The following is a 14335-nucleotide window of genomic DNA, read 5'->3' as shown; positions in this document are numbered from 1 at the left end:
CAGCCACTCCAGCACCACTCCAGCTCTGTGCTGCTCTTGCTCAATGCTGAGCACGAATTTGTCAAGCTGAAGGGGTTTGATCAGAACTGAGTATTGAAACAACAAACATAAGATAGACCATATCCCTGAGGGATGTTAAAACAAGCAGCAGAAAAACACATGACTGGTCCCTCGTGGTGCAGTTGATAGGACAACCTGCTTAGACCAGTTGGATTTCACCCATCTGGTTCACACGTGCACTCAGCCTTTTCTGGCCAAGGCCACCCTGAGCCAGGTCCCTCCCCATGCTGACAGCTTTGCCACCTTGCTGTCCCCTCTCTGCCTCTGCACAGGTCATACCTGTTCCTTGAGCCTGGCACTGCTGCCTGCTCTTGTCAAATGAAAGTCTCCGTGGCCTGGAGGACAAACGCTGTGCCACAGCACTCGGAGCGCTTCTACAAGCAGCTACTTTCGTTTCCCATTTCCCAGGCAGTAACATAATTTAACTCTTCCGTGGCAGCCCAAGAGCAGCCCAGGCAGCTGGAGCAGATAGGGAATATAATGGGGGTTGTGTTCACATTTCCCTCTACTGTCAGTGTAGCATCCACTACAGGCAAATCTTCAGAGATTGCGCTTTTAAATTAGCCGGGCTATTTGCATACTGAAAGCCAGTTAGAAGCAAGGCAGAGAATTTAAGTAAGATTTTGAGAAAAACAGGCCTCTGTTGACATTCAAACCCATTTTGTCATTAGTTTTTTAAAGCCATTCTGAATATTTGACAGGGGTCTTAATGCATCCAGCCTCTTTCCGGAGCATGCAGGTATAAGTGCAGTGTTACAGGGTGAGATGAGTCTCCCCAGCAGCTCTGTGACATTTGCTCTCTCCTTCAAAGTGATTCACAAAGGCACAAATGGGTGTTACTAAATTTACTGTTGTATGTGAATGTAAACTCTTTAGAATGGGTTTGATAATTTGGGGAAGAATATGGACACTAATGGTTTTAGTGCAACTGAGATTCATGTGTAGGGGCACATTTGTTTTCTAGGTAGAACAGTTTATAGCACTCTATTTAAGTAAGATACCTTCAGAAAATTAAATAAACCAGCAAATTATTTGAGTAGGACTATCAGCCTACAAAAGATCTGAAAATTGGGAAGGATCAAATAGAGCAGCTTTGACCATGCTGTTTGAACACAGTATTTTGTCCAGAAGGCCTTCTTGCCTTCTTTTTCTTATAATTGCTAATAATGCTCCTTCAGAAATGGCACCCATCAAATACCACCAGTTAGCTGCTGCAGTGACATTACAGCTGTTATCCTGATGCCAGAAATACCTCATTTTATAGTGTGGGCCTTTCCAGGAATAAGAGAACGAGGCAGCCTCCATTAGGTCTGGGCTTTTGCATATTGCAGAACCACATCTAAATGAATTAAATAGAGACGCCAAGACTAAATTACTGAAACAGTTCTCATGCTGACTTGGTTTGACAAGAATGTGGCCTGGTCTGAACACCGGATGGATTTCCATCCAAGCTAAGTGATCAACACCTTACAAATCCTGTCTTTAAAGATGTGGCTTGACTGTTCCTCAAAGCCTGGATTTATCCTTCATCTCGCAGGGGTCTAGAGAAAACCTGCCTGCCAGCAGGGTCACTCTTCAGGAACACAGACAGGAGGACTAGTCATCACCATTACTTATAACTACTTACATTTATATATTTCTAAGCAGATGCATCACTTTTCATGAGCAAACCTAACCACAGTCACTCCTTGCTACTTAGATCTCTCCATCTGAGTGACACGTTTAGTCAGTCATGCAAATAATATTTCCACTAATGCCAGTTCACACAGCCTTACAGTGAGAGCCCCAAAATCACAGGCTCACTGATGCAGGATTTTACACAAATAGACAGTAAGGACAAGGAACAAAGAAGTTAGGCAAGTTATTGTGATGAAAACCAGTTTTGTTCAAAACCTCAGACAACACTGTTATGGAGAAACAAAATAAAAAAGTGTATGCAGCCAGCATCTAACACATCAGCTTGCAGAAACAGAGAATTCAAAACAGAATCATAGAATCATAGCAGGTTGGACAAGACCTCTAACATCATCAAGTCCAACCATTAACCTAGCACTGCCGTGTTCACCACTGAACCATGTCTCCAAAACAGACCCAATTTCTACTATGAGCAAAGGTGAAGGGGGAAAGGAAAAAAAAAAAAAAAAAAGAAAAAAAGAAAAAAAAACCAAAAACAAACAGATGGGAATTGGTTCAGGGGTTCACGTGCCAAAGCTACTCCCCAGGCAGGTTCTTTTTCCATGATCAGCAGGGCTTGTGTGGTGACACCTTCTTTTCCTTCCCATTATAATTTGTTAATGTGCACCTGGCAGGACTACCAGCATGTCGGCACTCCCAGGTGTAAAAGGATATCGGCCTCTCTAAAGATACGGAGCTTGTGAAACGCCGCACCTCAGCACAGCACAGCCAAGGGCTGAGCTGCCCTTATTTGCATGTACTCACGACTTAGGCTTGCATAAAAAAAGACTCATAAACTCTTTGGGAAAAGAACAGTTACACATTTGTCTACTTTTTGTGTTCCAAGAACTTTTCTCGTTAGCTGCAAGATGACATTTTAATGAGGTTTCACTGCATAGAAAACATGGGACGATTTAACCAGCTCTGTCCACCCCCTCCGTCCCTCCCTCCCCAAACTCCTTCTGAAATGAGTTACCATGCGGGAACAAAAGCTTTTATGAGAATTTATGTCATCCGTGTGGAGGCAGGGGTGACGGAAAAGTCATTCAGCTGCCAAACCTTGGCATCAGAGTGTATGCCATTCCCTCTCCTGCCCCGTACTGGGTGGCAAAGCGGCTTTGTTCAGACCCGTGCAAGTTTCTTCAAAAGCCGGGGCTAGCGTGTGTTTGTTTGTTTGTTTTGGAGTCACAGAGAGGGCAGCGTAAAATAGCTGCAGGGCAATTCCCGTACAGTAAAATGGAAGTCTCTCTGGCTCTTCATTCAATACAATGTGGCTCAAGAGGATATCCTGCCAACCCAATGATAACGAGGGAAATAAAGTCACTTCCTCACCAGCTGTTTGATTCAGGTAGAAAAAGGAAGCGTTTACTTCCTCATGTTTGCTTTCCCCGCCGCCCCCTCGGTCAGAAATGCCAGGCAGAAATCGCCTTCTCCCTCCACAGTTTTGGTAAGGAGACGTCAGATCCATAATGCTTCTTTGGGCTCAGCCTGTGGGTAGTACGTCCTCCTCTGCGACCGAGGAGCTGTGCCTTGCCTTTCCGGCCGGGGTGCAAGCTGAGCTGCAAAAGGACTGAGGCTGAACAAACTTGGCTCGTTCCACAAGCAAAGAATGCCCATGTAATTAAAGATGACATTTGTTTCTTGGATCAGAGCTGCCGAATTTGGGCCAGCGGAAGAGCGGGATAGTGTGATCTCTTTGTTTTGAGACTGCCCTGACTCAGTGCACTATTACGCCTCCTAATCCTCCCAAACTTCACTTCTGTCCTGGGCTCCCTGCAAATCCCCGGAACTCTGGCCAGGAACATGCTCTGTCCTCCCTATATATAGTCCAGTGGGCAAGAAGGCAGTAAGGGGTGCCCTTGGGGCAATCCTCATGGCTTCCAGTCAAAGCAGGCAAGGTGAAGCAGGGATCTCAGGTGCTTTGGTGCCTAAGAGCTCAGGCAGAGCATCTTTCCCTTCTCCAGCACCACCTTTCTTGCTTCACGGAAACGGTCAACACGAAGCTGCACAGTAAACCAGCAACGGACTGATTTGACTTAATAAAAGCTTCTTAAGTAATGGCTTTTTAAAAACTTACAGAGCTGAATGAAGAGTTCTTTTCCATATAATTTTTAACAGCCCTGATATAATTTTACATCCAGGATATAACTTCCCATTAAATTTTGAAAGTCTTAAAAGCAAGGTCTGCAACAATTTTCTTTCCAATTGTGTAAGACTTCCAGAAAGGTTGACCAAGCCAGAACTTGCCTTGGTCTATTTGCCAAGGGGACCCTTCCTTTCATTATTAAGAGTGCTTTTCAAAGGACATCAAGTGTTTCAAACAATTTTCCTAATCTTATTTATTTTAGCTGAGATTCTCTTATTTTAAACAGACCAGTTCAGGTGACAAAAATCCAGTGACAAATACATGGGTTTACAGAAGACAAAATCTTATGAAACAGTTAAGGTTCTGTTTGGGGTTCTCTTTGTGCTAAAATAGTTTTCAGCAACGGGTCATACTTCCCTCCTCCTACCCCCCTTGTTTTAGTACATAAAATGGACATGTGTTTATTTAAAACAGGTTTGAAACTTAAACAAATAGTGACAGGCTGTTCAAACAAGCTTCGGAAATAGGCCTAATCAGGATGTTTGAGAAGGGGAGGGGGAAGGATCATAAAGAGCTACTTGTAATATATAGTGCAGACACCATTAGGTTGGGTTCATGTTATTGTTGTAATAATCTCAGACAAAAAAAAGTACTGCATGCTGCACATTTTTTGTTAACATTCCTCTTTTAAGCCATAGGTTATGCCTTATTTTTGTCTTGCATCCAAGTTTCACTGTTCCTCCCCGTCCATCTCCATACCCAATACCAGAAGCTCTATGGAATAATTGTAAATGGTCTCACAGAAAAACTGGGAGGAATGTTCCTGAACTGGGACAGAAGGGAGGCACAGAATATGCTCATTTTGATATTGATACTGTGTATGCATCAACTGTCATGAATATACAGAAGTGAGACCTTCCCCACAGAAAGAAACCATGAAAACCATAACGTTTAAATGTTCTCACATGACTTGTGTTTCCATGAGGTTTTTTTTTTTTTCTCATTTCCTCTCTTTTCCACCCATAATAATATCACCAAGTGTTGAATTTTACCCTTGTTGTATTTTTATAAGGCCCAGTCTTGAACTCCTTATACAGACAAGGCTCCCGTGGAAGTCAGCGAGTCTGTACTGGCGACAACAGGATTTAGCCCAGTCTGTAACATTTTAGGATATTGTGTTACTTCATAGCCTTAAGGAGAAATAAAAGCAGCTTTCCAAAGAGCTGCACAGCAAATTGGGTGTGCTTTTTCAGCTCTGCAACAGCACAGCGGAATATTAAGGCCAGAGTTTGCAAATGTCTATGTCAAAAAACAAGCAGCTAAGCAAAAGTTGCCAATTTCTCTCTGAAATGAAGAGTTTGCATTCCATCCTCCCCACAAAAGGTTAAACTACTTTCACTTAAGAATATACCTTTGGAAACCCAAGCTGGAAAATGATTGCCTAGAGGAACAAGCATTGAGAAACAGCAAGAGGCAGACGTGTTTTCACATCACTCGGTTGGCCAGAGCCTGTGGCTATTCTGTTACCAAGTCTTACCTACTTACATCCACTCTGACCTACAACATGCACCAATATTACTTAATGTAATGACACATTTTGGAAGCAGATATCAATTATTTATTTGAATCCCATTCAGCGTCTAGTGAATAGAAGACAAAATATTAAAAAACCTTACACGCCCTCTCGTGGTAAAACCACAAACGCGCCTCTTCTGACAATAACTAGAGATGCCTGATGAGAGAAGCTAAATTAACTACAGAACTTAATTATCATTAACTCGGTTGTTAGGTTTACATCAATAATGGACACCTTTCTCTCCTCAATTCCTGCTGTAAACCATAACAATATATGCATTATTAGAAGACAGGTTTCCTCCTAGCATAATAACATTGCTAAATAGCTAAAGGCACTATAACTTTAATAGAGAATGCTAACTTCTACCAAAAATGGGAAGACTAAGGTAATAAAAGTAGGGACAGAAACTGTCACGTTAGATAGCTGTTTCATTGGGCTAATTCAATAGCTTGGGAGCAGACCTTGATTGACCACATAGTAAAAGAGTTGCCATAAATGACGCTATCAGTTTTGTCACATTTTTAAAGTCATTCAGCTTGGCTATTTACTGCTTTTGTGCCATACAGTATGATTTATCTGTCTCTCAGGAATGCTCTGAAGCTCCATGCCCGTTAGGAATTGCAGCCTGAAAGAAAGGTATTACGTGCAGAGTATCACCAATACAATCACTTGCCCGGTCAAATCGCACTCTATTTATGAGTCACAAAAACTTTATCTTTGCTACTTAAACAGCCTTTCCATGTGGTACCTACGTGCATGACCAGATTTTCCTGGAGCACTGGACCATGGCATCACCCTTTTTGGTGACAGCTGTGAAAGATTATCATAGGTGTAACACAACCCTAACAACTTCAGTTCATAAGGAAGAAACATCTGTGGCTACTACACAAAGTCTTCTGAGCCCAGCCAGAAGGAACCAAACAAACACAGCCTTATTTTCAATGAAGCTTACCTGCAGTAGAGATGCTCTTTATCCAGTGGAAATTAAAGATTTGGAGAATGAAGTTTTATCTACTTCCTTTTGTATGTTTGTATAGACAACATTTAGGACCCAAAATAGTGGTAACTTATGTTTTAAAATGCTGCTTCTGTCTTTTCTGTTAGACTGGGCATGCTTAAAGCAGAAGTCACAACCATAAGTAATTTCAGCAATATTTATAAAGAAATAGGCAGGAGAACCTTTTTTAACCACAAAAACAGCTCCCAAATAATTGTTTTAACAGGTTTGTGTGGTCTTCTTGTGCCAGCGGGATTCAAGGGTGAACCCTGAGGATGAAGAAGTTGCCTCCTTTTCCCCATTTCCCCCGTCCCTCAAAAAAAAACATTAACTGTACTTCTGATATTCATTTTCTCATTATTTCCCTTTCTAGGATGCCTTTGTGGAGTTGTATGGCAACAGTATGAGGCCTTTGTTCGATTTCTCCTGGATCTCTCTGAAGACTATCCTGAGTCTGGTTCTGGTGGGAGCTTGCATCACTCTTGGCGCTTATCTTGGACATAAGTAGAGTCACCCAGTTTATTGTGGATTACAAAAGTCTTTCAAAACAACAAAATAATATTTTTTTTTCTGTAGCACAACAATATTTTATGAGCAAAGCAACTTCCCAGCGAAAGATTAAATCAGCTATTACTGCCAAAGGAAATATCATTTATTTTTACATTGCCGAAAATTATTTATTAAAAGATATTTACATTTTAACCTGCTATTTTCAGAACCTCAGCAAGTTGTATCTGTCATCACATCATGTTGTTATTCTTAACTTTAATGAGCCCCAGAGTATTTTACGTTCTTTTTTTTTTTAATTAATGCCGCTGGCTGGATTATTTTATCTCTGAAGAGTGAATATACTGACAAAGACCTACCTGCATACACTTACAAGGGCAGTTACCTGAGCTGCTAAAAACTGCCAAATTGTGTTGATTTTCTTAGCATTTTCCGGGAGGGATCTGAAAGACAAGGTCAGCATGAACAAAGTTCTCACCCTGTCCTGCTGGCAAGAACTGACATTAAACAATTCAACATGGTACATATGTGGAGTCAAGACAGAAACTTCTTGAAGGACACTCGGCTATCCCTACAGGAGAACAGTTGGAAATATGATTACCTATGCCTTTTAAACGTGTTTTCAAGTTACCAGCTGTGCCATCACATCATAATCACAATACTCATACAATACGTGTCAACTTTATTTTTAATAGAAGTATGACGTTAAATCTTTGGGGCTCGCAGGAAATTGCTGTTCCAATGATTTTCTCAGCAGCAAAATGCTTTTTGTGGCTACTGACACAGAAACATCAGGAGACCTTAAGTGCCTGCTTCAACAGAGCAGAGCTGAAGTCTGAAGACCTGACCTGTGTCCCACTTTAGTGGGCTCCTATCTGCAACTAATCCTGCTTACTTACAGAGTTCTCCGGGGGTTTGAAACCAATTAGATGTGGTCTCTAAATCCCTGAAAGTTGAAAAAGATCTTAATTTTATTTGGCAAAAAGCAGACCTCAGCTAAGTTACAGATTAGCTCTGACTATCCTTGTTTATCAAACTGGACACCAAAATCAAGTTCATTTTCATAACAGGAAAGAAAAGTGAGATTTATCATCCTGCCCATCGCCCTTAAAATATTTTCATGCTAATAATCTCCTAAGACTGTCTGCAGAAGAAAAGTCGATGAAGAAACTCAAAATCCTCTCTCTGGACAGAGACTCTTTGACACCTCTCTTGTGCAGGTGCCTACTGTCATCTCAAGTGAAAATAGGGTGAATTAAAAGGGGGAGTGGGAGGTGTAGTCATCTGCTCCTGTTACAAAATGCAACGCAAGTAAAATTAATGCAGAGAACATAATACAGTTTTATAAACAGACCTGACATGTTCAAAGCAGGGCTTTCTGTGAGCTCAGTGGGGGCCAGGAGTCCCTGGAAACCGAAGACTCTGAAGCATTGAGTCCCAGGGGCTGCTCTGAGTCATGGAAATGTCCAGCTTCGAATGTTTTAAATCCTGCGCTTTTATTTTTTCTATGAAACTGTTGAAATCTGGGATTTGTGGGTAAATGGACGTCCAGATATAAAAGGAAAGTTTGCAAAGCTCTGGATAAAATGTACCGTACAATACATAACTGCTCAAAGGGTGAAAAACACGCAGTGAATAAACTGTAGCTCCAACCTCAAGACTTCAGCTGAATAACTTTGTGGCATTATATGCAAAATATCTCCAGTAACTCGGGAATGTAATATGTTCAATGTTAAGGCTGTAGTTGATGTTGTGTCTTCAAAGCTGCTTTTATGTTTGGTTTGTTTTTTTTAAGAGTTGTACATCTCAGCATTTTTACTGCTATTTAGTCGTGGCACCTACACTTTGTATGAGCAAAGATGGAGCAAGCTTACATTTCAGATTTCAAATTACTTAATTGTATAGAAACATAGAAAGGAAATATTTCTAAGAACACAAAAATGTGAACAGTGCTTGATTAAAGAAAACGGAAAAATCCAATCATCAAACAAATAGTACCTGCAGTGCTTTCAGAGTGCTTCTGTAAGAAGTGGGCATGGTCATGTAGGGTTTTTATGAAAAATATTTCAAATCAGAGGAACTGAGGAGTATTGTGGATTGAGTGTGGGCTTTGTTTTTTATCTTAGCTTATAAACTGAATTTGTTTGCAGCCAATTGCACAACTGGAATTGGCTGCTATTGAGCTTATGTTTCATTTCACAATCTAGTCTTAGTTTCAATTCGTGCCCATATGCCCATTAAAGTTTATGAACTATTAGACCTCAAATTGTTTCAACATTGTTTGTTTTATTAAAGGTTTACATTGTCAAAAGTAGTAAAAAATATCAATTCCAGTGCTGCTATAATACCAGGATAATTTGAATGGGGTTTTGGTTTTTAATACCTTCCAATGGCTAAAGTTTCTTAAAGCTGCTTTAGAAATAGTATGAAGACGACACATGATACACAATTAAATGAATACTGAGGATGTTGTGTTCCATTGTGTCTACTCACTGGACTTCCCAGTGTATTTGTTAGCACCAGGCAAAGAAAAGAGTCATGATGACTGTTGATGATTTTATTTTATTAAAGAGCTAATGGAGTTTTCCCATCCTGACTGCAGAATAGTACAGTATTGTGGCTGCATTAGGTATAATGATAGTTGATAATACATTTATTAAGAAAACATTTTAGAAACGTTGAATGTATATAAAAGCTTGAACTTCTTAAATAAAATCCCCTCTTCTCCTGCATTTCTTTTGCAATAATTCCTGTCTTTCTTCCTCTTCATTACACTTCCATGTAAGATTTTTTCCTCCACAAAATGCCTTACAGACTTCCATGCTCCAGGACTATGCTTCAGTGAAAATCCATCCTCTGCCACTGTGTATGCACAGATATCTGACCACTTCCACCATATCCCAATTGTAAAAGAAAAAAAAAGAAAAAAAATTTAAAAAGAGGCACACTTTTGAAGTGTTTAGGTGTAGAGGATCACAGGTCAAAATGGAAGGAAGAGGTCAAGAAGTGGAGGGAAATAGAGAGATCACTGAAACATCTCCCTGGTTAAAGATGAGTGTTATCTGGAATTTCTTTATCTTTCATCCTTTCCATTGAAAAAGGATTATATAAGGGCAGAGAAAAAGCTTGCAGAGACCCCCACAATTATTTTTCACTGTAGAACTTTGTTAATGCTGAAGGCAGTCTTTTTAAAAACAGCAAATGCATAGGCATTGAAGAGAAGTACTCGATTTTGCTATATTCAGCTTAGGTATCCTTAATACTTTTTCTCTCACTTTTTAAGGAAATTAATGAAGAAAATTATTTTGCTTCTGAAAAAAAATAATCTGTAGGATCACATGAGATCTGTCATAAATCAGTAACTTAGGAACAGATGAAAAATTTGTGCAAAATTATTCTGAAATTAGAGGTGATACAGAGGACATTTCTTAATGGAACAAGAACTGGATTCACCAAAGGGCTAATGGGACTGTTGAGGTAACAGAATATACAGATGAGAAAGGGAGCTGGAAGATATAGAGAATGACATTGGTATGTAAGAAAATCTTCAGTTTCACATGGTGCAGGAGTTCACCCAAGTTGGTCTGAAAATAACTGCTAACTAAAAGCAGCTACAAATGTGTGCACTACATGGCTACGATTACTAAAAATTTGCAATTACAAAATGACATGTAAATTATTATAAAATTATCTAGTCAATAAAAGTTCATCAGTTTGCTGTTATGATTGGGGATTATATAGCCTGAGTAGTTTTGCACTAAGAAGGAACAATTATGAAAAAATAAGTCTGAAACCAGATTTGCAAAGGCAACATGAAGGTGATGCAGTTCAGAGAACACGGTCTCAGTCCCCCATGTCCACGGAGTCTCCCCAGCTGAGGCAGCAGGAGTCTGGACTGCATGCTTTGACCCTGGAGCATGACACTGCTTAGCTGTGCACCTGCACGCCACTTCACAAACCGATTGATTAAAAGTATCATGAAGTAGCATGTTTAAAGCCTTTTTTCTTTTTCCTCTCTCCATCTCTGAACAAACTAGCAAGATTATTCATTTCTATTATGAGTTTATGGCTCAGTACTATATGAAAAACTACACATACTTTAATTTATGGGTATAAAAATTCTATCTCATTGCAAGAGCCCGGCTTTATTTTTCATTCCTATCTCTTTTTCCAACAAGGCTAAATACAAAGAAGACAAAAGAGCTAATTTAATCTGTATTTGGTTTAAACTGCACTTCTATACTAAGTTAATGCAGCTTCATCACACAATGAAATTATCTTCAAAAAGTAATACAGCATTAAGAGTTCCACACAAAAACTATATATTTTTATAATTTAAATAGCATTTTTTTCTTTTTCTTCTGAATATTTGAATTTTAATTATCACCAGCATAAATGTACATAAGCAGATATTGTTTATCCAGTACCTTTGGACGATATATGTATGGTAATGTAGTTTGTCAGTTTATCATCATTTAATATGATTATGTTGTTCTTTGTCTTTAAAATGTTATAAGAACATGCTGTCATTAAACTTCCCATGTCTGTCTAGTTTATATTGTGAAAAAATAATAAAAGCACACTGTGAGATACTTGTTTTGCACTTGCGTTGTTTAGGATTTGTCGATAAAAAGCTATTCAAACAATTTGAGTGTAATACCCTAAATGACACCTAATGTTTCCTTCCTGATAGTTCTGTTCACCTGTTCTGCTCAGCAGAGGCCAGTACTCACCAGCCTTGTCCATGAAGATGCAGTGACCCAGGTTTCAGTAGATGCTGCTGTGTGAAATACAGCTCCCAACCTGCGCTTTGGGACCCAAGGAACAGGGTCACCCTTTCCTGTTCATTTGATGCCTTGCAGAAAGTGCAGCAAGGCTCTTCTATTTATTTACCAAAACTTGTTTTCATTCTTGCACACAGGAGCTGGAAATCCACATGAGCAAGTTTCAACAGGAGCAGAAGAAATATTTTTGTTACTGCTGAAGGTTTCCTATGGTTATGACTGGTTTCCAAAAAGTGTTTTGGTATTTTGCTTCTTACAGGCTCATATTAACTGGCCCTTGATTCACAGGGGTTGCATCTTACCTTCTGTGGCTTTAATTCGGATAGAACATAGCTGAATGTGTTCAGGTAATGAGTATTTAACTGCTTTAAGAATTCATCCAGCTTCTTGAGTGTGTTTTGCAGCCAAATGTGCGCACTGTGCTGTCATGGATGCACTTTTTATGAATGCCTGAAGTTCATTGTTTAAGCACAATTCAGGCACACGTGCAAAGCATGTGCCCCTCTGTGTCCATGAAGACAGAGAAGGTGAAGGAAGCCAGCCTGAAACTAAAAGAAGAAGCAACAGCAACAATGCAGTCCATGGACTCACTCTGTTCTCTGGGCTCTGGGATTTAACTGTCCAGTGGAGAGCAAGGTTACTAAACCTTTGCAAGGTAGAAGGCGAACCAAATTGCAGTAAGGCAAGTACTGTCATTTCTCTCTGCCATTATTTTGCAAAAAAAGAAGATAAGGACTTGGAGGACAGCAGCCCCAGAACTGCACTTTTTTCTAGCTAAAACCTAACAAAGGAAGATAGGATTAAGTTTCCACAGGGAGTTCAGCAAAATCAGGTAAATTAGTTCAAGGATTCTTCTCTTTCTGCCCAGTCAGATAACTCAAATTTTTCTTAAAAGCTAACAGATCAGCACCTGGGATTAAGAGCTTACTTTACCACTGGGACCAAGCACAGTGAGCAGATGGGGAGAACAGAAGATGTCTAGATAAAGGCAAAATGAACATTAGACCTGATAACTAAGGTGGGGTTTGGCTGTCTGAAAATTAGGTAGGAGCACCCTAAAAAAAAGTTTTGCTGAGCCAAAACTAGAAAGCTCCCTTCTCAAAACATTCCCGGGTGGTTTCAAGCACAGTAAGTCTCCAGAGAATCTGCATGAGCAGCAGCCTGCAGTTGTTCCTCTGCAGCAGCAGGCTCTCCATGCCATAGTACCTATAACTGCTCCTTTTGTCCTCCTCAGTTGTTAAATATTTAATGAGAGTCTGCAAGTGGTAGAAAGGGAAGTTCATTCCACTATGAGTGGCTGGGTACCAGCTGCATGGCAATTAAGTTTCACATAACATTTGACCCTGGGAAGAGCTAGACTTCTGCTTGGAACTAACTTTTTGGTATCCAGAACTGCCTCCGAGGACACGTTACTCTGGGCAAAAGACAATGGAGTCAAGATTTGTGCACTGCAAGAAACTGATTTGCACAGATGGACAAACAACAAAGCAGCACTTGAGGCATCCCATCATAGGCTGTAGTTCACTGCTCCCCACTGCAGTTGAGCACAAGTACTGAGAATGTTCAGAATGGGGATAAATACATGTCAGTTAAAAACATGTGTATCTAATCTTTTTTAAGACTTCTAAAGGTGCAGACACACTCCTTGGTATCCTGCAATATACTGAAGAGTGTTTCTGGATTAGTTCACCTGGAAGATGCCTCTTCCTCTCCAGTGGGAGTACCTATTCTGGTACTGACGTGTACAACTCATATTAAATGTTGACTCTTGGATATCCTGCAGAAACACATCAGCCTCCCCTCTTCTGTGTGTGTCCTCCAGAACTCTTATTACAAGCACAACCACAATAGTGGGAATGCAGTGCCTTGATTGTGGTGAAAATTTGGACTCAGAAAAGGTCCTGATCATACAGCACAAAATGTCCATTTGGAGAAGACAGTACTGATGCAAACAGCATAAATAAAGCCACAGGTGGTCAGAGACAAAAGTCAGACAATCTGTTTATTTGGGGATGAGATGGAAAAAGAGCCTTCTTCCCTTTCTTTGTCCACCTCATAAGCTATATGCATTTCTCTGCCTACGTGGTCAGAGAACCTGTCCAATGTCCTAGTTAATGATATCCTTGAGTTTTGTGCCTGTTTAAATCTCTCACCACCTGCACACTCCCACTCCAAAAAATCTGCTGATGCTTAATATATCTGGTAAATAAACTTTCCCCTTTCCTTCCTGTGACTTCTGGATTATTAATCTTCTTACCTCTCCGGTAACACAAAAGAACCTCTGGGAAATAAGGTGCAATATATGTGGATGACACTGCTCATGGATTATTTACAATAATGTCCAAAGTGCATGTGTCAGGCTGTGCTACTGTGAGCATAAGCGCCATGGAGGTCTTTGCACTGGTAGATCACCGGGATGGAGAGACATTTCTGTCAAAGCAGCCACAGAGCATGGTAAGGGGCTGTAGGGGGATGAATGACACCTGATCCAGCACCACTAGTTAGAATTGCACAGCTTTATGCCATTGTATCGTGTTTGCATGGCGAGGTTTTGCTGGTGGGGGGAGCTACAGAGGTGTTTATGTGAGAGCTGCCAGAAGCTTCCCCCGTGTCCATTACAGCCAATGTCCACTGCTGGCCAGGGCTGAGCC

General features: G+C 40.4%; 1 protein-coding gene across 1 annotated transcript in view; it reads left to right on the top strand.

Moving 5' to 3' along the window:
* BCL2 (BCL2 apoptosis regulator) overlaps positions 1-11343 on the top strand; it is a 96503-nt gene extending 85160 nt beyond the window's left edge. Inside the window, exon 2 of the mRNA XM_040075404.2 lies at positions 6767-11343. Within this exon, the coding sequence (XP_039931338.1) occupies positions 6767-6901 (135 nt within the window). The 3' untranslated portion in view covers positions 6902-11343. The remainder of the gene's footprint in view (positions 1-6766) is intronic.
* The last annotated feature ends 2992 nt before the right edge of the window (positions 11344-14335 follow it).

The sequence above is a fragment of the Hirundo rustica genome, chromosome 1 (assembly GCF_015227805.2).
Source record: "Hirundo rustica isolate bHirRus1 chromosome 1, bHirRus1.pri.v3, whole genome shotgun sequence".
Classification (NCBI taxonomy): Eukaryota; Metazoa; Chordata; class Aves; order Passeriformes; family Hirundinidae; genus Hirundo; species Hirundo rustica.
The sequence above is the reverse complement of the archived record's forward strand: the minus strand, read 5'-3'. Positions and strand labels throughout refer to the sequence as shown.